Raw genomic sequence first — 22,363 nt, 5'->3', positions numbered from 1 at the left:
ACTTTTCCACTTCTACAATTGTGCTGCATGGAAATACACTCTACACAAATCCCCTTTTCTTTAAGCTAACTTGAGCAGGTTCCTGTTCTGGGCAACCAGGTTATTTCCAAGTCAGAAATTGGCACTAGAAGAATAGTTGCAAACCACAAACAGTCAAAATGTTGGAAGTGGCTGGGAAGGAGTATCAGAGGGTTATGGGTAGTGAGGATTCCTGCATCCCAAGAGTCTCCAGGAATGAACTGGACAGGAAGCTTGCTCATGTTCTGATCAAGTTATAGTGTGAGAAATGATCCAAACAGGCCTGTAGTTAACCCTGGGCTTACAACACAGCAGAGATTTGCCACCCCTAAGAAAATCCTCTAGGTCTGCAAACGGGACACCAGCACCAGTTGCAGACAAGGACTGCTATGACTGTCTAGCTCCACAACAGAACACTCCCCAGTGGCAGAACTGGAAACTCCTGCCACTGCCAAAGAGGTGAGTCAGCAACTGCTAGTGCCCAGAGGATTTACTGGTTTAGACCACGGACCAAAGTGTGGTGCCATCCTGAGGGATTCTCTGTCCCAACCCACCACCAGAATAATAGCAGGAGGGGGAATCTGGCTACAAAGGCCTTAGTGAATTCAGAAATGTAAAATAGAACATATCCCAGTGGAAATCAATTTCCAGAGGGGGAGTATACCCAGAAAGGGGGATGGGGAGGATTGTCTATGTCTCCCCTCTTAAGACTATAAGCTGTATTGAGTATGGCTAAGTGTTATTGAGTATGGCTAAATGTATGGTTTAGCTCACAGGTGGAAGGATGGTGAGGTGTCACACCTGGACCAGACTGAGAAAACTGGAGGAGCCTTGGACATTACTTGGGGACTGTGGACCTAGAAACTGAAGCTGTCATTGGCTCAGGACATCTCTGCAGCATCTGGACATGACTTTGAGGCATCTCATTTGGGAACAGATACAGATAATTATTTTCAAGATTTGGGGCCAGACCCCTAGGTAGTTATCAAAGGGCCTGTACTTGTCAGAAATATTCTTGGACTTGTTTAAATTCTTCTACGGCAGGGTTTCACAACCTCAGTACTCTTGATGCTTTGGGCTGGATACTTACGTGTTTCAGGGGACTGTCCTGTGCATTTAGGATGTTTGGCCAAATCCCTAGCCTCTACACATTAGATGGCAGTGACACCTACACTTCCATTGGGACAACTGAACATGTCTCCAGATACTATAACATGTCCACTGGAGGGCAAAATCACCCCTGGTTGGGAACAAAATCCTTAGGGGTAGTCAGAACAGGGGGAAGAGAGTTGTAAGGAGCACATGCTCAGCAGTGCCCAGGGCTGCAGGGGAGGCCCTAAGGAGGAGAAAAAGTGATTTTTGAGCAGACATGGGTAGGGGAGGGGCAGAAACCAAACTGCAAGGACCAGGGACTAAGTGGGAAGCAAAGTGCAGTCGTGAGAGAGGCTCTTAAAGGACTCCTTGTGGTGAAGGGAAAAAGTTGGGTAGGATACATGACTGAGAGATAAAAACGTTCTTTTGAATATGGGAGAACTTGAACCATGGAGGAGAAAGCTGAGGAAAACTTGAAAGTACAGGAAATTTGTAAAAGGAGGGAATAGACCCTGTATACTCTTTTGGAGGCATGTCCAATGTACTGTTCAATACAAAAATATGTTTGTAGGAAACAAAACCCCCAAAGTTCTCCAAGTGTACATATGTATATGTATATTATAGATTTATGTGTGCATTATGTTATAGATTGGTGTTTGAAAAGGCATAGGAAAGTCTGGAAAAACTTGTTTTTTTCTTTTCAAAAAATGGAGTAATATGGGGCATTAGGATGGAGGGCTTCTACTTTATATATTTCTGTGTTGTGAAAATAAATGTTCACAGATATACAAAAAAAATTAAAGGATGTGAATTTGTTGACTTGAATGGATTTGGAAAAGCCACCTCTTCCTTTGGGAAAGGAGAAGAGGAAAGCAGACACATATCTATGTGGCAAAAAGATGGGAAATGAAGAGGGTTCCCTCATGTGTCCTTTAGACAAGACACCTAAGAATGAGGACAGAAGGTCGGGGTGGGGGTGGGGGCTTCTGGGCAATGGCATATTTAGGAATATGGCATATTTAGGGGGAGGTGGGGAGTTGGGGGGAGGAAAGGATCATCAAGCTGCACAGAGTATCCAATTACGATAGGACCCAACTGAAAGAAAACCAAAAGGGAGGGCAATTGGGGAGCCTAGCAAGGTCACTGGAAAGGAAGGTAAGTAGTTCTAGGAGGAGTACCAGACATAAATCTCTGGTGTTGTAACTTGTTTTCATAATTTATTTTTCTCAAGAAGAGATTCAGTCAGCTTGTTTGGATTTAGGATTTATGTTTGGTAAGATTTAGGAAAAATGCTGATATTTTCATAATTTCATGCATTATAGCCATTTTAAAGTTTTTTCTCTATATGTCCAGAGGAAAGAATTTGATAAATTAGAATTAATTCTATTTTTATCACTAAATATCCTCAACAAACCTAACAGAGGTGATCTGACTAAGCCTTTGAGCCTTCAGGCTAGCATGCTTAGTGACATGGGTAGCTAAAGAATAAGAGCTTTAAAAATGATAGTGCTGGAAGAAAGACTCAACTCTAATGGACAAGGGAAGGGGATGAAAATTTCACAGGGGCCAATGTCTTGGCCAAAAACAGTGATTTTTACCTCTGTAAAAATGATAATGATGCTCTCTGGGCTTGCATTTGAGGTAATGGCAGGCAAAGTAGTGAAAGGGAATGACCAAGGAAGTTACCTCTGACTTCCCTCTTTCTACTCTTTCTAATGACCTATCCACACTCTGGGAAGTCAAACATGGCTACACATTTCTCTAAAACAATGGAAAGTAAAAATAACTCAAACCATAATTAAATTTAGAAACAATGCTTTTTTCATCTTTGCTTTATATCATGCAGGATCAAAGTCAAAAGTTTGCCAGAATGTTTATACAAAGACATTACCTAATAGGAAACTTCCCTAAATGCCTTAAAAATCGGAATTTTCTATGACTTTGCAGCTTGTTGTAAATGGTGGTGTTTCCAGCATCATTCTTTGTACTGTCATAATAACTGCCTTCCTGTTTATCTATTTCTGTTTCTATTGGCAAACTTAACACATCAGGGGAACAAAGGGTTCATGTGACCAAATTATAAACCTTCAGACCCTAGTGATCAGAGGGTTACAGCCAGTGAGTCAGCAACCAACATGTGTGGAAAGTCTGCTCTGCTCTATGTGTGTGTGAAGCATGGGAGGGAGTAGTCTACGGGTTTATGGGTCTTTAGACCCAGTTAAAAAAGCAGAAGGAGGGCGATAAGGAGGGAGCAGTACAGAGACAGAGAGATTTCACCTGAGAGTAAAAGAGATGAATGTAAATATGAAACATGGCCAAATCACTCTCCTTTATGAGGAGCTGAAAGAAGGTACTGGTAAAGGACAGAATAATGGGGCCGAAAAATAACAAAATGTGTATGACATCTCTCCACCCATATAAATGTATATTGCCTTAGTAGTATGTTCTGGTTTCAAAATAAGAAGATGTAGATTAGTGTTAACCTGGGTCTTGTATTAATGAGATCAAGGTGATGTGGAATTCCACCTCACCCTCCCATTTAGCTTTTGTATTTCACAGCCATAGATCCAGACTCTACCTACTAAACTTTAACCGGTTCTCTTGCCGAAGGGGATCACTCTTCACAGTGGTGAAAGAATGAGGATGGTTCCACGTGAATTCATCCCCACCCCTGAGAAAACAAGTTGGAGTGCATGTGCTGAGTGACAATGCTGAGGTCAGCAGCATCTTCTTTTGTTAATAAGGGGAATCAGAGAAGGAAATTTACCCCATTTAAATGTATACTTTCTCCATGGAAACAGCATCAGCTAAAAACTTGTATTGTGATGGGACTATAAGTTAAGGTCGTCATTAGTTGTGTCTTTTAACTTGTTTTCTAAGAATTGATCAGTGCCTTAGTCTCTTAAAGTCTCATGTTCCCAAAATATATCTAGTTATTGTTAGTTTCAAATTGAGTAAAAAGGTCTTGATAAACTCAGATTCCAGCCAAAATGACCTCCCAGTTTTTCCCTGTGTATAGGCCATGTTTTACTGCCTCCTTGCCCTTGAACACTGTTCCATCTGCCTGGGAAGGTTTCCACTATTGCCACCTGTTCAGATCCTCAAGAACCATCTCAGGGGTGCCTGGATGGTTCAGTGGGATCCCAGGGTCCTGGGATTGAGCCCCATGTCACGCTCGCTGCTCTGCAAAGAGCCTGTTTCTCCCTCTCCCTCTGCCTGCCACTCACCCTGCTTGTGTGTGTGTGCGCACGCTCTGTCTCTCTCTCTATCTCTGCCAAATAAATAAATACAAACCTTTTTTTAAAAGAAGAACCATCTCAAACACCCCTGATTTTATAAGTCAAAATCTATTTTCCTTACTCTCTGCTATTTTATCTCTATCCTTCTTATAGCCCTTCACTTTCTCTCATGTGTGATGGAAAAAAAGACATTAAGTTAGTGTTGGCAGGTTTCCCATTCTCCTTGCCCTCTAAAGATGATCATCTTTTTGGATGCATGGGTCTCTACTTATCCAGTAAAATCCAGTAACTTCTATGGAGATTCTTGGTATGCCAGATCAGTTCCTGGGCTTTTACTCTGCAGAACAGTTGTAATTGGCAGAAAGAGCTGAAAAATTGTAAGGAACAATGGTAGTGCAATTAAGTAACATTGGAAATGGAAGCAAGAGCTTCTTACAAAGAAGCAAACAAGTGATATAGTATGAAAAAGGGGAAAAAAGAGGAAAAACTTGCAGGGGATACATTTCAGACTGAATTTTTTAGTTGAGAATGAGGAGAGATTAGAGAGTTTTCTGGGTAGTTGTACTGTGTAAGAGATATTGAACATGAAAGTAATATGAAATTATTATAAATTATAAATTATAAAGTAATATGAAAAGCTGATCTTAAATGTTGCTGGGCATTACAAATTGGCTTCCTCTTGATGTTTTTCAAAGGACTATAGTAAATCCTTAAATATTCAAACTTTTAAAATTGTTTAGTTGCTATATTGTTTCTTAGGATACAATTATATGCTGAACCACATGGACTTTTATTTGATTTTTACTTGTTCAATTGTAATTTGTATACAAGTCCTAATTCCTGTTTTAATCTGTTAGAAGGCAGGGGCCTGTCATCCACTTTTGACTTTTTTGATACCTTTCACAGAGCAGATGCTCAATAAATATTTGTTTAGTGATTAATAGATACCTAAGACCTGAAATTATATCAGCTAAAAAGCATCCCTTATATTAAAAAAACAAAATAAAACTGTGGTTAGGAAAGAATGTGTTCTCACTTTTCTACCAGTATGAAATATTTTACCTTCAAGATGAATGGAAGAAAGTGGTTTCATGCAATATGTTCTTGAAAAACATAACCCTGCCTTTATAATACCTCATTATATTCATTCTAGCACTTCATCATATACTAATGTATATGCTTCTCTAATTGATTCATCATGAATCTTCTATCTTGGAAATTTGGGAATCAGAGTAAACAGAAGAAGGAAAGTCAGCTAAGTATATACATCCAGCAAGCTTCCTCCATCTCTTATTATTTGGTAGAGAACAACTTTTAAGCATGTCTACATAATGTTTGGAAACTGGTAAATGATCACAAAGAGTTCTAAACTCTGTAAGACAAGTTTTATCTGGTTTTATCTCTGGAAATTTCTGCTTTAACTTGATCCTCACTTATCATGAACTAAGAATCTCTATTCCACTGCCCTCTGTTGTCCACCTTTAATCAATAGAATCTCATCTTCATCACCAGATGATATTTTACACTCCAGAAACTGAAAGCAGAATCACAGAACTTCATACAGGCAAGAATTAAGCATATCTACTTTGTAGTAACATACACTCTTCAAGTGTTCTCTTTCTCAGTTAAGAACACAATGATTTACTCAGTTGCTTAAGTCAAAAACACACAAGTCATCCTTTATTCAACTATTTCATTTTGCACATTCAGTGCATCAGTATATCCCGTCAGGTCATCTTTCAATACATATCTTGGCTCCATTCACTTCTCCCCATCTCCTTAGCTACCACCCCAATCTAAGTTTACCATCATGTAGCTCCCTTCAACTGATGTAATTGCTTATCAATGTGGTCTCTTTGCTTGTCTCCGTACAATCCATTCTCAGTGGGGCAGCCAGAGTGATCTTTAAAAAATGGAAATCTGATCATGTTATTGCCCGGCTTAAAATAAACAGACAAGGGGCGCCTGGGTGGCTCAGTGGGTTAAAGCCTCTGTCTTCGGCTTGGGTCATGATCCCAGGGTCCTGGGATAGAGCCCCGCATCAGGCTCTCTGCTCGGCAGGGAGCCTGCTTCTCCCTCTCTCTCTCTGCCTGCCTCTCTGCCTACTCGTGATCTCTGTCTGTGAAATAAATAAATAAAATCTTTAAAATAAATAAATAAACAGACAAACTGTAACTCTCTCCATTTGCCTCTGATTGCTAATAAAAATCAACTTCTTATTCTGGCCCACAATATGCAGCAGGATCTGACCTATGCTTGCCTCTCCAGCCCTATCCAATACCATTTTCCCTCTCAATTTACTGTACTCCATCCACTCAGACTGGCTTTTTTTAATTTCCTTGAATAAAGTCTGTTCCTGTTTCATGACCTTTGCACTTGCTGTTCATTCTGACTGACACACTGTTCCCATAGATCTTCATAAGACTGGTTTCCTCCTGCCATGCAGGTCACAGTTTATAAGCCCCTTTCTCTAGGAGGCCCTTCTTGACCACTCAACCAAAATGACCTTCCAGTCACTCTTGTAACATGACCTTTTTTAATTCTCACCATCAATACTACCCGGCATAGTCTTGTGAATGTATCTATGTTTCCCCCACTCTAGAAGGTGAGTCTCAGGGGAGTAGGAACTTTAATCTGTTTATTCAATGCTATATGCTAAACACCTACTGTAAGTGTTCAAAATAGCTTAATTTGAATAAACAAATTTTCACTTTCCAGGTAAGGAAATCAAGGCACAGGTCACACAACTAAAATACACCATTATTCCCTTGGTTAATATTGGAGTCAAAACCTAGTAGTACAGAGTTTGTAAACTGTGAGTCTACTGGTTGAATCTTAGTAGGGACTCTTAGGAGAGGATCCCAGAAAATTAAAAAATTGGGGAAATTCCATATAAATATTCAGATCTCAGGTTTTTCTTCAAAAAATCAGAAGATCTGGTAGTATTTGGCCTATATTCCTATATGGTAACAATAATTTGGATGCCAGGTGACTGCCCAACTTTAACAGAGACATAGTTCATTCACTCATTCAAAAATCATTTGTTGAGCATTTACTATGCGCCATATACTTTGTAGGCCCTTGAGCTATATCAGGGAGCAGAAAAGACATAAGATCTCTATCCTTAAGGAACTTACATCCTAGCAGAAAGAGACAGAAAATAGACAATGAATATGACAGGTAAATTATATATATCACAAAAGTTGATAATTGCTATGGAAAAAATAAGAGTGAGATAAGAAGTATCAGGAGTATAGGGTACGGGCACTGAGTAGAAGAGAATCTTAAGATTACATATAAATAAAATAGTCAAGGAAAATGTATCGATAACATTAAAATAGAGGAAACTGTACAATTGTAGGAAATGAGAGAGTTAATCATGTAGCTATAGGAGAATAAAGCATTTTAGACAGAGGTAACCATCTGTACAAAAACCCTAAAGCTGGATTATACCTGTCTAAAGGTATACCTGTTTGAGAAACAGCAAGATCAGAGGCCCTTGTAAGCCCCTGTAAGGTTTTGGCTTTAATTCCAAATGAAATGGGACGCCATCAGAACATCCTGAGTAGAACGCAAACATTATGTGACTACTGGTATTAAGAAGAGATTGAAAGAAGATATGTAGAAAAGTAGAGAAACCAATTAGAAGTCATTGCAACAAAAGAGGTAAGAGATGGTGGCTTGGACCAGAGTGATAGCAGTGATATGGAAGGTACGGCTTATGTAATCCACAAAGTTTGAGGGAGTTAAGACCCTGTGGGATACTGGGCACCTGGGTGGCTGAGTTAGTTAAACATCTGCCTTCAGCTCAGGTCATGATCCCAGGGTCCTGGGATCAAGTCCCACATCAGGCTCCCTGTTCAGTGGGGAGTCTGCTTCTCCCTCTGTCTCTGCTCCTCCCTCTGCCTCTCCTCCTCCTCCTCTCTCTCTCTCTCTCTAATAAATAAATGAAATCTAAAAAAGAAAGGAAGGAAAGAAGAAAGAAAGAAAGAAAGAAAGAAAGAAAGAAAGAAAGAAAGAAAGAAGACCCTGTGAGATAACCTCTTGACCAATGGGACAAGGGAGCTCAGAGAGAAATTCTCTATTTCTCCTCATAGGTCAACTATCTTGAAACCTACTCTTCCCCTGCCTCACTTACCTTTTCCTTCACTCTTGTGTCCTTGGGATTATATTCCCTAATACACATTAGCTTTTGCCTCATTGTCTCCCCCCTAGGAACCTGTGGTAAGATAGGAGGAAGTTCAGAAGTTCAGTTTGGAACACATTTGTTTTAACACCAAGCAGAGATACTGAAAAGCCTACTGAATAAAAGATTCTGTATTTTAGGAGAGAGATCTGCACTGGAAGGGATACATGTTGGAGTTATCAGTATACAGATAGTATGTAAAACTGTAAGACCATATAAACAAATCATGGAGGGAGTATGGGTAGAGATGAGGGGAAAAAAAACAAAACAAAACTAAGGACCAAGCCCCAGCTCCCCCTCCAGCAAAGGAATTTAAAAAAGGGTAACTGATAGAGTAGAAGGAAAACCAGGATAGTGTAATTCTCTGGAAGTCATGTAAAGAACATATAACAAAAAGAAGGGGGTGAATAGCTGTGCCAAGTGCACTGGTTACATAAAAGAAGGAGTGACAATTGACCTGACCATTGGATTTAGCAACACTGACACTTTGGAGACTTTGATATGAGCAATTTTGGTGCCATAGTGTAAGTAAAATTCTAACTGGGTTGGGTTTAATAGAGAATTAATGGAGAGGAACTCAAGACTCTGAAGGCAGCAGTTTTGTTTTGTTTTTAAGTAGTATTGCTATAAATGGAAGCAAGGAAATGGGTAGTGTCTGGCAGAGAAAGTGGAGCTGAGAAGACTTTCTTTTTTAAAGATTTTATTTGTTTGAGAGAAAGTCAGAGAAACAACACAGAGGGAAAGAGCACAGTGGGAGAGGGAGAAGCAGACTCCCCACTGAGCAGATAGCCTGACATGGGGCTAGATCCCAGTACACTGGGATCATGACCTGAGCTGAAGGCAGATGCTTAACTGACTGAGCCACCCAGGAGACTTCTTTAGATAGCATAAATATTGACCTACCTGTATGCTGATGGAAATGATCCAGTAGAAATAGAAAATTCCATGACATAGGAGAGAGATGGGAGAAATGTTCAGGTAATTTCCTTGAGTAGGCAAATAAGGACAGAATCTAGTGTACAAGTGAAGTGCATAGCAGCAATGATAGCAGACTTGAAGGCAGAGTATGCAGGTACAGATGCCAGTCGGTGGGTGAATATAGTGGAAGTTCTCTCTTAATTGCTTCAATTCTTTCAGTAAAATAGGAAGCAAAGGGAGGAGATGTTTGATGTTTGAGGAGAGCAATGTAAAATAGTCAGCTAGGAGGATGAGAGACTGAAAAGAATAAGAATATATAGTAAAGCTATTTAGCAAAATTAAGGGTCTGTTTGAGGTTTATGATAAAGAATTCAAAGTGAGAGTAGTCAAAGTTATTATATATTTCCCTTCAGTCAAGTTAAGCTGCAGGGAGGCAGGTGCAAGCACAGATGGAGAGTTGGTTTAAACAGTACCATGGTTTTCACAAGTAAGATGGAGAAAGGTTCAAGGAAATCAAGAGGATATATATGGGAGTGATTATAAAGACTGATCATGAAACTTAAACTATGCTAGGTGAGGGACGCCTGGGTGGTTCAGTCAGTTAAATATTTGCCTTGGGTTCAAGTCATGATCCCAGGGTCCCGGGATCAAGTACCACATCAGACTCCTTGCTCAGCAGGGAAGCTGCTTCTCCTCCTGCCTATAGCTCCCTCAGGTTGTGTTCTCTCTAACTCTCTTTCTCTCTCTGTCTCAAATAAAGTCTTTAAAAAAAACTATGCTAGGGGCGCCTGGGTGGCTCAGTGGGTTAAGCCTCTGCCTTCGGCTCAGGTCATGATCTCAGGGTCCTGGGATTGAGCCCCGCATCGGGCTCTCTGCTCGGCAGGGAGCCTGCTTCCCTCTCTCTCTGCCTGCCTCTCTGCCTACTTGTGATCTCTGTCTGTCAAATTAAAAAAAAAAAAAAACAAAAAAAAAATAACAAAAAAAAAAACTATGCTATATGGGAAGAGATCAAAGGACAGTTAAAAAAAATTGTAGGATCACTGAGCTGCAACTTTGGGGTCAATAGATTATTGGAATTGGGGTATAGAAATTGTAAGCTAGCGGTAGTGGCAAAATGAGAAACATGGAAATGAGATTACTGAGGAGACTGATGTAGCCCTTCAATGCCCTAAAATGTTTCAAATGGCCTGCCACAATCATTTTGGCCCCTGAAGAGATTTTGAATTTGCAACTACTGCAACAGATTAAAACCTTGATATGAGTAAAATAATCATAAAACAGAAAGTCACTGAACTTTGTATAATGATACAAGGGATAAATATATGTGTGTGTGTGTGTGTGTGTGTGTGTGTGTGTATGAAATACCAGTATTCACCAGCTCATCAATGATTATTTGAAATCAATTCTTATTTTATAATTATCAAGTATAACCCATTAGTTCTTACAAAGCACATAATCTGCTGAGTATACTATAAATATTGTCTCCCCTCCAATAAACAAACTAAACAGAGTTCAAATTACACAGGTATTGTACAATAAAGTGGCTTATATTTCTAACTATTATATAGCTAACATAAAATAGTATGGTTCTATTTCTAAATATTACAGAATATCTAATTAACTTTTAATGAAATGAAAGTAAATTATAATCACTACTACTTTGCTATTTACATTACCTGTAATTTTATGAATAAGCAGATAATCAAGTTTTGGAGGTTGAAATATTAGTCTTTTCATATTATATATGTGTTACTTTATGCATACTTGCTACAAAAAATAAGTTAAACGAGGACTCCCACTTATATCCAAAACCAGGTGGAAAACATGACTAATTGCATCACACTTTAGTCTACGCAGACCAGAGAAGACATCGCCGTTTTCTCAAGACCCTACTAAACAATCTTGATCTTTTCTGAGTTCAATTAATTCTATAAGATGCAGATTCTCATTTTTTCTATTAGAAATTGTCTTCTCTCCTGAAAATCTGTCTTAGGTAGACATTTCTTTTCTAAAGACACAGGTTTCCTTGCAATCTGGCATAGAGCAAATCCTACTGTACCTGCTCAATGAACATTTGGTAAGTAGCATATAAAACTTGTTTATTATATACTACACAGGCACTTATATGTCAGGATAACTGAAGGGCCATTAAAATCAGGCAAAATTACTATGCGCTTATATTTATTTATTTTCTTTTCCATTGTGGAACATTTCAAATATACTCAAGAATAAAAATAACAATATAATGAACAATCATATACTCATTATACAGATCCAATAATTAGCAACCTGCTACATTTCTTGTTTCAAATACCTCTATGACCTCAACTTTTCTGAGGATGTTGTTTTGTTGAAGTAATAATCACTAATATATGATGAATAGCAAGGCAAATGTCTTGCAAATGTATCCAGCCTCAGGGCTGGATAAATGCACTAAGAAACATTTTAGAAAGAGTCTATGAGACATTCAGATTTTGAGAACTTCATTTATTTCAATTACTAAAGACCAAAAATAGTTGGACTGTGTTCCCTTTTAAGAAGGGGTTCCTTGTTCTGTTTGCTTTGTTGAAGAGGTAAATGGTCATAATGGTTTTTGAACCTATAACTGGTTCACTTCACTTGGCCATTGTGATACCCAAACACTCAGGTTTCTATAGAAGTTTGATAATACTTAATCGTTCTTTTCATTATCTATGAATTAAATTCAGGATTATATAAATGTATCTGCCTTCATCCACAGCTTAAGTCACCCCTCACTACAAATTGTTGGCAAAGTGATATGTGGGATTTTGTTAAATAAGATTACTGTTGTCATTTTTATCCTACTAAGTGCCTCCACTGAAAAGATTCAGGTGGGAGGCAGGGGAGACAGTAATTCTTGGACTGACACTATCTCTCAAAATATGACTCACTTCTCCATCATTTCTCTATTACCATAACCCTTAACTGACATGCTGAGAAATTCAACTGATCACTTTTGAGGGTGGCCAAAGAAAAAACACAAAAATGAGTGATTGGCTACAGAAAGATCACAAACAGTAAATTTTTCTTGTTATGATTCAAATGGATGAATAATATTACTAAATATTTCATATCTGCATTTTTAAATACACTGTAATCAACAGACTTTTTTTAAGATTTTATTTTTATTTATTTATTTGACAGAGAGAGACAGCAAGAGAGGGAACACAAACAGGGCAAGTGGGAGAGGGAGAAGGAGGCTTCCTGCTGAGCAGGGAGCCCGATGAAGGGCTCAATCCCAGGACCGGATCCCTGGACCCTGGGACCATGACCTAAGCTAACGGCAGACACCCAATGACTGAGCCACCCAGGCGCCCCGCAACAGACTAATTTTTAATGAGGTCAATAATGCATAGAAAAAATCACCCATAATTACCTTAAAGTGATATCAAATTGGGGATTTTAGGTGGATACAGACAATGTCAAATTCAGAGTCTTTTTTCACTATAAATGTCACTCTCTTGACAATGGCATAAAATCTCCTATATGGGGGCGCCTGGGTGGCTCAGTGGGTTAAGCCTCTGCCTTCGGCTCAGGTCATGGTCCCAGGATCCTGGGATCAAGCCCCGCATCGGGCTCTCTGCTCAGCAGGGAGCCTGCCTCCCTTCCTCTCTCTCTGCCTACTTGTGATCTCTGTCTGTCAAAATAAATAAATAAAATCTTTATAAAAAAATCTCCTATATGGGAGTGCCTGGGTGGCTCAGTGGGTTGAAGCCTCTGCCTTCAGCTCGGGTCATGATCTCAGGGTCCTGGGATTGAGCCCCATGTCGGGCTCTCTGCTCAGCAGGGAGCCTGCTTCCCTTCCTCTCTTTCTCTGCCTGCCTCTCTGCCTACTTGTGATCTCTGTCAAATAAAAAAAATCTTTAAAAAAAAATAAATAAATAAATAAAATCTCCTATATGGACTGAATTTCTCACTTGGCACATATTTGGAGTCAGTGGCTAGTACTAGATCTGAAAAACATATTTATTATACACAGGCAAATGCCAGTTACATCACTTGTATTATTCTGAAATAGATTTCTCTATCTTTGAGTTGACAAAAACTGTTTCTTCCTTTAGAACAGTGGTTCCCAAACTTCTTTTTTTCCCTACCAAGGCACATATGAGGTATGATATTCAAAAGTTTCACCCATCCCGTCAGTCCCAATCACTCCCTAAGATCTATTGCATGAATAAAAGATCAACTGCATGAATCTAAGCCTCTGCTCAGTGTGATATCATCCTTTTCTCTTCTACTGATCTACATGTGAGTTGAGAACCACAGACTTAGATGATATCTACAAGATATAAATTTAGTCTGATTTGTACCTGAAAGAGAGGGCCACCTTACAGGAAAGGATTTCAGGGGCACTGGGAAATCCCACTTGTGCATGAAATACTACAAGGCTTTGTTTAAAAGCAAATAGGCTGTCAACTGAGAAGGCCTAGAAGCAATCACATCCCAGTAGCAATGAGCATATTTAGCATGGAAATCTTGGTTTCTAATGCCATTCTCCATTAAAAGGAATGAGGGCTCCTTGGAGAAATGGCTGGGGCAGGAATAGGACTGGGGCAGGAAATATTTAAAATAAGCCTGGATCATCTTACAGTGCTGAAATATAAAGAAATGCTCAAAATACACACATACAAAGATGAAGTTATGTCAAAGGGACAGATATGCCAACTGAAAGAACTCTGATGGACAGAGGTAGAAGAATTTGAGCTAGAAAATAAAGTAGCATTGGGTTATTACCTAATGTATAATATAAAATATCCATGAGTTCATACTGATTAAATAAATAGGAGTAAAGAGACAAATAGCCTATGCAGAAGAATTATAAACAATTTTATGTGGTACTCTGCTCTTGATGAGGTGGATCATAACTCCCCACTCTGTAATTATGGGCTGTGAATAACTACTTCCTTCCAAAGAGGAGAGTATGAAAAAAAAAAAAGAGGAAAAAAGTAACTTCACTGTTGAGAAAGACAAATACAACCTCAATCCAGGTGATCAATATCAGTATCAAAAGTGATAAGGCAAACTGAAACTCTCTATCCTTGATATGATATAAGGAGAATATTTTACATCTGTGGTCTTCCCCCCTCCAAAAAAAACACATAACCTCTGTCTAACTATGAAATACATATCAGATAAATTGCAACTGAGGGACATTCTGCTAAATATCTGAACAGTACTATTCAAACTGTCAAGGTCAAAAGAAATAAGCGAAGTCTGGAAAACTCCAATAGCCAAAAGGAACTTAAGGAGACCTAACAACTAAATGTAATACGTTATTCCAAATGGGATCCTAGAATAACAAAAAGACATTAAGGAAAATCTGAGGAACTCTGAATAAGTATGGACTTCCGTTAATAATAATGTACCATTATTGGTTCATTAATTGTAACAAATGATTCCATAATCATGTAAGATGTTGATAATAGGGAAATGGGTGCAGGGCATACAGGAACCTACTGTACTATCTTTGCAATAATTCTGTAAATCTAAACCTGTTCTAAAATTTGTAAGTTTATTTAAAGGCAAGGAGCACTAGGTGTGGCACATAAACAGTTAATTTTGGAACACTGAAAAAAATTAAATTAATTTAAAAAATAAAGGCAAATGGAGGGGTCTTTTATTAAAACACATTTTACAGGGACAAAAAACTAGAAACAAAATACATGCAAATAAATAGGAAAATTATTGACTAAATTGTGGTATCATAGACTATAAAGCAACACAGAATATTATATAATTAAAAGGATGAGTTAACTCTCTATCAGTTGACTTGGAAAATTTCCTACTATGTATTTTTACTAAGAAAAGAAAATGTAGAGAAATGTGTAACTCTTATTTTATAAAACAATGAGAAAAAAAAGAATAGAGAGAAGGTATTCAAGGATACACACTGGATTACAACATTGCTCAGAGTAGGAGAATGGGGTTAGAGGAGAGAAAAGAGGAGAGGGGTAGTAAGTCTGGGGATATAAGCAGGGCAAGGAAAATAAGCAATAATTAATTTGATAATTCATTATCAGTATAGAACATCTATATAGTGAACTGATGCCTTGCAAATAAAATTTTAAATCTGTGAAAACGAAAAAAAAAATGAATCAGAAGGACGAAAAGAGATCTATTTTAGAGTGATAGGATTTAATGAGGGTGGGGGTAGAGAGGAGGTAAGTAGGAAAAGAGTAACTGCGCCCTAAAGAATATAATGTCAGTCACTGAAGCTGACTTACCATCCTTTTCTCAATTTGCCAAGAGATACCCAAGTAGGTGAAAATACTGATTATCACTAAGGATGTGATGAGAATTTCTGCCAATAGCCTGGAGTTTTTGCCCACCACAAACAGAAACTAAACTCACCACTTGCTTCCCCAGCACTTCCCACTCAAAACATACAAGTACAAAAGTGATGCCTAGAGCATCAAGAAGATTATTTATACACCACCTTGTTCTCCTGGCCTTTTGAACAATGAGGCCTCACCAGGGGTTTTGAAGTGCTTTTGATGAAAAGGTGACATAGCTTTGGCATCAAAGTCCACACGAGACAAAAATAGGAAGGGTCTGCATTTCCAAGAAGTTAAAATCAAATAATAGAGTGTAGGTCCCTGGTGAGCAAGATCAGAGACTCCCAAAATGGCAGAATTTTAAGTGGTTTAAAGGTCATCTCAGCTATCTACTTCAATACCTAATGCAGTCTCTATCTGAGATTGTAGATCCTAGATCGTAGCACCAGGGCAGAAGGGGAAGGAAGGACATATTATGGAACCCCTAAGTATAAAACAGATTGCTTTTCACAGTAAACTTCTTGCAAAAATGAATTGTATCTGTGATATCTTCCCTGTAAAGCATCTAGGAACTGAGGATGACCATGTGTTTACAGGGCTGCATGCTGAATATTTAGATAGAGTAGACTCAAGTTCACACTGCAAATTATGTGAAAAATTTTAATGGTAGCTTATTTGCTAAGAGATCTCCCAGTAGCATCTGAAGCTATTTCTATCAACAAAAAGAGACCTTGGCCTAAGTGATACTTTAGGCCATTTTCATGGGCAGATATTAAGACCATTGAGCCAACTGGCTTTATGAAAAAAAAATCATTAATATAAGACCCTAAGATAGGGATGGAGTTGAGGAAGAAATGAATTATAAACTTTTCTAAATTATGTGAGCATACATAGTAAATGCAAGTCCCATTTTATGAAAATTTGTTAAGAATTTGCTGTCCAGTTCCAATAAATAATTAGAACTGAATTTACCGAAGCTCTACATGTACTACAACCTTTCAAGAATATGTCCACTGTATAACAGGAGCAACACCTCCACATACTCCAGGCCCAATCAAAAGACTACCAGCTATGGTATTCAGCAATATTTTCATCTGGCATTCACTTTAATGTGGCACTCACCTTAAAACACAAGTGTAGAATCCACTGTCTTGTGCCTCAGCTGAGTGAAACCATATTGAATCTTCTTCTTTGCTCATCCTAACCTCTGAAAAGATGATGGGCTCTTCCAAATCACCTTTGTTTTTGTACCACATAAGCCTGAGCCCAGTGCTCTGGGCCATGCTATAGTTGGTACGAATATAACTGTAGAAAAGGGCGCATTTCACTCGTACTGGTTCTCCTGCCAAAGCCATGTATGTCTTGAGATCCACTGACCAGTCAATGCAGCCATCCACTGAAAGAAAACCAGATTGGGCATGAAATGCAGTGAGCATTATTAATGATAAGAGCAACAATCATTGCCAACATGTACTGAGGACCTACTGTAAGCCAGGATTCACAGAATTTGCATGGCAAGTGCTTTACATAGATTACCTCTACCTCTTTTAATCTTCCCAGTGACTCTTTGAGATGGACCAGCATTCTCCTTAGACCTCCCAGGCAGGATCCTTATTCTAGCTCTGGGCCTCCAGGGAATTTCCAGTTCTCTACAATAACCTTCTGCGTGGAATTGACCGGATCCTCCAAGGAGCTCCAGCACTGGTGCTTATGCGCTTGTCCCGGGGCCCCACCACTAGGTTCCAATTCCAGCAGAGCAGCCTGGCAAAAGGATTACTCCTGCCAGTCATACGGCATTTGCTTCACAGGACTGTGTGAGATTGGACTGTGAGGATGACACTGACATGTAGATTTTAGATGACTCAGATTTTTTGGACAGGAACCCCACAAAAGAAATACTTCCAGGGGACCCTTGTACAGCCTAGGAGCAACCCTGAGATTCACTTATGATTCTTTTTTTTATTATTAATTTATTTGACAGAGAGAGAGAGAGATCACAAGTAGGCAGAGAGGCAAGCAGAGAGAGAGGGGGAAGAAGGCTCCCCGCCGAGCAGAGAGCCCTATGTGGGGCTCGATCCCAGGACCCTGAGATCATGACCTGAGCTGAAAGCAGAGGCTTAACCCACTGAGCCACCCAGGTGCCCCTCACTTATGATTCTTATACTATAGACAAGAAAACTGAGACTCAGAGAAGTTCAGAGACTTTGCCCAAGGTCACACTGCTAATAAGTGGTAGAAAACCAGTCTCTGATTCTACAGACTGTGTTCTTAACCCCTACCCTATACTGCCTCTGCCTATAATTGTGACAGGGACGACCGTGTTATTTGTCTTTGAGAAAAGATGGAAGCAGTAGGCACCTAAAGTAGGCACCTAAAGATTATTTGCCATTATCTACATGCCAGTTTTCCATGGTATAACCTATTAATAGCAGATATTTAATCACAGTTTGATTTCTGTCTATACCCCAAGGACTCCCTTGCCATTCAACTGTGTTTACTCATGAGAATATATTATATTAACATCAGCTTTAATCAAATAATATTAGGTGGGTAAATCTACCATTAGAAAAACATATACAATAAATTCCCTCTTTTCCAGAATGGTTGGAAATGAGACACTGGCTAATTTAATAAGCTAATCAACACAATTAGCAAAGATTGTCTACCTCCAATTACTTAATTTCAAAGAATTTCATCAAATTATGCTGCAACCCTTTATATTACTTGATTACTCTTTATAAAATAATCCTTTCATAAGCTGTATAAACACTGCCATTTTAAAATTATATGTTTCACTTATAATTTTGTAAACTGATAGGCTTCCTTTTTTAGATGTTGAGAACTCTGTACTCCAGTGTGTTTATCTTTTAACCTCAGTTGATAGGAAGCTCAGTGCTAAATGTAATACCCAAGTGCAATAACTACCTTTTTTTTTTTTGGTAAAGATTTATTTTAGAGACAGAGAGAGAGAGAGAGTATGCGCAGGTGGGGGGAGGGGCAGAGAAAGAGGAAGGGAGAGGAAGAGACTCTTAAGCAGATTCCATGCTGAGTGCGGAGCCAGACTCCAGGCTGATCTCATGACCCTGAGATCACAACCTCAGCCAGAACCAAGAGTGGGACGCTTAACTGACTGTGCCACCCAGGCAACCCCAAATGCCATAACTATCTTACCTCAAGATTTTGCTTTCTCTATACAAGGGTCCTTGACCTGGGGTACAAGGATACCCAGGGTGAGGGTGACTGGGTAGACTTCAAGGTTGTTGTGACTATTTGCATAGTTATACTTTTTTGGGGAGATGTTCCACAGCTCTTTAACAGATCTTCAAAGGGTTCTATAGCCCAAGAAAGTTTTTGAACTCCGTGGTTTCTGATCTCTCTTTCTGACTTCATTTTTTACTGCCTTGCTACATATGGGCTTTTATTATAAGCTGCCTCAAGTCCTCTTTTGTATGTGAAATATTGATTGGAAATAAATTAATAATCAAATAAATAACTCATTTTAAATTTATAGTGAAGGGTATTTGAACTCTCTCTGAGGATTCATAAGGCACCAGATTCACCACTATGGATTTTGATGACCAATGTGCACTGCTGAAACCAAGAAGGAACGACTGGATTAGACCAAACCTGTACTTATGTCTAGCTATCTCTTGGGGGGCTTTTGCAGTCACTCCCTGGAATCGGTCATTTACCTGTCATGTGTTACTCTCCTAATAGTAATAGAGCGGGGAGATCTGCTTTAGTTAAACTTTCTGGATCATGGTAAAATTAGGGCAATCCATCTCTGGATCAAATGGAATTTTAATATTTCTATTTTATCATCTTTAAATGAATTTTGTATTATTCCCTTTTATGGATTGTCTGTGACACTGTTCCCATACATCAACAACAAAAACCTGGGGATAATTTAAAAAGACTCTTTAATAGTCCAGTTTTTCCCCAAACCCTAAAATGCATGGCAAGTGTTTCTGAATTAGCAAATTTGGCTTAGCAATGTAGCTTCAACCTCTATAATTACCTACTTAATAGGAAAAAAAAAGTTTTGGGAATGTTTTTTCCACTTGTTTCCTAAATCCCTTTAGTTGCCTCCTTCAAACAATCTGTTATATAATCTCGCTTTTACGAGATTAATGAGATTACGAGATTGTTAACGGGCTGGTTTGGCCCATTAGTGATAGGACATGGTTGGTATGGAAGATAATCAAAATATCTGCTCCTGAGACACAACGATCATACTCAATGACAGCTGAAGACATTTAATTGCCTTTACAATTAGCTTTATTATACAGACCTTGAGAATATACCAAGAATTCATTTTCTTTTAAATACTATTTGAACAAAATATATTTGATTTAGTAGATTCATGGTTCCTTTTCCTCTCTTCTCTTGTTTAGCTAGCAGAGTGGAAGTATTTAGTTACAAGGTAGTCAACAGGCAGAAAATAGATCTGCAGTAATGGAGAAAACAATTCCCAAATGGTATCCTCTTTATTCTTTTCCTTTAGTATTCACAAGGTTACAATATAAGGTATTTCAAGAAACCTGAGGGAATCTTCCCCAAAAGTAAACAAAGGATATGATACCAAGGGTCTGTGAAAGCCCATCTGCCACCAAATATTTTCCCACACTGAACTTCCATCAGTAGAAATCCATTCCCATGAGTTGAGGCATTGTAGTATTGGACCACTACTAGATTCCAACATGATGATATGACTTGTTTCTCTTGGGTTTCTATTCCTAGGTAAACAAACCAAGAGAGGGGCAAGAGGGGATAGACCACAATATAGTAAATTCATTTCTTTTAGATTAGAGAGTAGTGAAGAAACTAAGAAGGATATACTGCTGTAAGAGACCTGAAAAGTCAGGTAGCTAGGCAGCATGAAGGGACTGAAATAGTGAGGTTAAGAGAGAAGCACTGAAAGGTATGAGAGAGCCACAAAAAGGAAGAGGAGAAAGGTCACATACAATTCAATTAGCCCAGATCATTGTAGGAATCAAAGGTGGTGCCACCAGAAGTCACCAGTGCAAGTCACATTTCTATTATAAAAAGGAGTTGGCAATAATATGCCACACTTTCAGGGCCCCTCACATGTTGACACTCTATAAATAATTGGCAAATAGAGATCTGTGGTGCAGCTGACAAAGGTGCAGACTATGGCCAGGTTGGTGACATAGTGGAATTGAGTAACCTACAGAGGAAGCCAGCCTGCCAAGCTTGATCTCATCAGCACAGGCCTACAATTCAGAGTGATCCAGCCCCATTCTGTTTACAACTCCAGTCACATCTGTTTAAGTTGGCCCCCAAAGAGCTCCTAAGAAAAGTGGTTTCTGGACAGACCAGCTTCTCCCGCAGGTGATTTGAGAACTGGGTTTCACTGACCAGCCATAAGTGTAAATAGAGGCACTACAAGAAGAAAACCACTCCCCCCCCCCAAAACAGTGAAATTCTATTGGATTGAAGCTTGCTACAGCACAATCTCATCAAATTGTAAGTGAATGCTGCCTGTTCTCTGCTTCACAAAAACTCAATATGGTTATAAATATACCTGTCATTCCATTAGAAAATACCCCCTATTTCTAAATTATCCATTCTGTGTTCACTCCTAGGTCTTATGAATGGCAATTCAAGTATTAAAAAAAAAAAACTGTATTTCTTTAGATTCTCATCTCTACACCCTTGATTTACATTTCTGTAAAGCTCACGAAGTTATTACTCTCAGTTTAGCCTTGTTGGCAGAAATGCTTTAATATCTGAGCTATCCAAAACAATTATAATGGAGCAAAAAAGCCCCTTCTTTAAAACCCAGGTTTCTGGGCACCTGGGTGGCTCAGTGGGTTAAGCTTCTGGCTCTTGGCTTCTGCTCAGGTCATGACCTCAATATCCTGGAATGGAACCTCATGTCCGCCTCCCAGCTCAGTGAGGAGTCTGCTTCTCTGCCTCTCTGCCCCACGCTCGTGCATGTATGTGTGCTCTCTCTCTCGATCTCTCTCTCAAATAAAAATAAATCTTTAAAAAATCTCTGTTTTAATCATTTTCATTCCAATCTGCCAAACAGGTGTGTTCTTGGGGAGTCTGACATGCAGATTCAAATAGAAACAACAACAACAACAAAAAAGAATTGTATGAGCACATAAGGGGACATACCAGTATCCACGCAATTTATTTTGCCAAGAGGAGATTCCTAGGGGTAAACTAAAATACAATCCCATGGGACGTGCCCTGGGTGACAAAAGAAAATCTATTTAGCCTCTTTATAGACAAGCCTTGGCTTTCTCCTCAAAACAACCAGGAGAGGAAAACCTGCTACACCTACCTGTTGTGAAAACAAAACTCTGAGAAAAGTTCATAAATCCCTAAAAAGAGGATAAGAGTTTGTCATCAATAATAATTATAATATTATTTTAGAAAAAAATATTGTGTACAGTAAAATTACACTTCAGTGGCTATATACAATTTTTATTGGGGGGCAAGATATATAGCTGTGTTTAGAATTGCCAATTCAGGATTTCTACCCCAAATTAGGACTCTGTTTAGGTAAAATGGCTAATTAGCACAGCGGAAAATATGCAAGCTCCAGATATCTTGATGATATTCATTACAACTTAAGTCCTCTG

General features: G+C 38.9%; 1 protein-coding gene across 1 annotated transcript in view; it reads right to left on the bottom strand.

Moving 5' to 3' along the window:
* IL1RAPL2 (interleukin 1 receptor accessory protein like 2) overlaps positions 1-22,363 on the bottom strand; it is a gene marked incomplete at both ends in the record, with an annotated part of 1,178,754 nt that overhangs the window by 618,287 nt on the left and 538,104 nt on the right. The window contains one exon of the mRNA XM_080795622.1: positions 16,872-17,145. Within this exon, the coding sequence (XP_080651748.1) occupies positions 16,872-17,145 (274 nt within the window). The remainder of the gene's footprint in view (positions 1-16,871; positions 17,146-22,363) is intronic.

Source organism: Martes martes (genome assembly GCF_963455335.1).
Source record: "Martes martes genome assembly, chromosome: X".
Taxonomy (NCBI): Eukaryota; Metazoa; Chordata; class Mammalia; order Carnivora; family Mustelidae; genus Martes; species Martes martes.
Note: the sequence above shows the minus strand (reverse complement) of the source record. Positions and strands in the feature narration are given on the sequence as shown.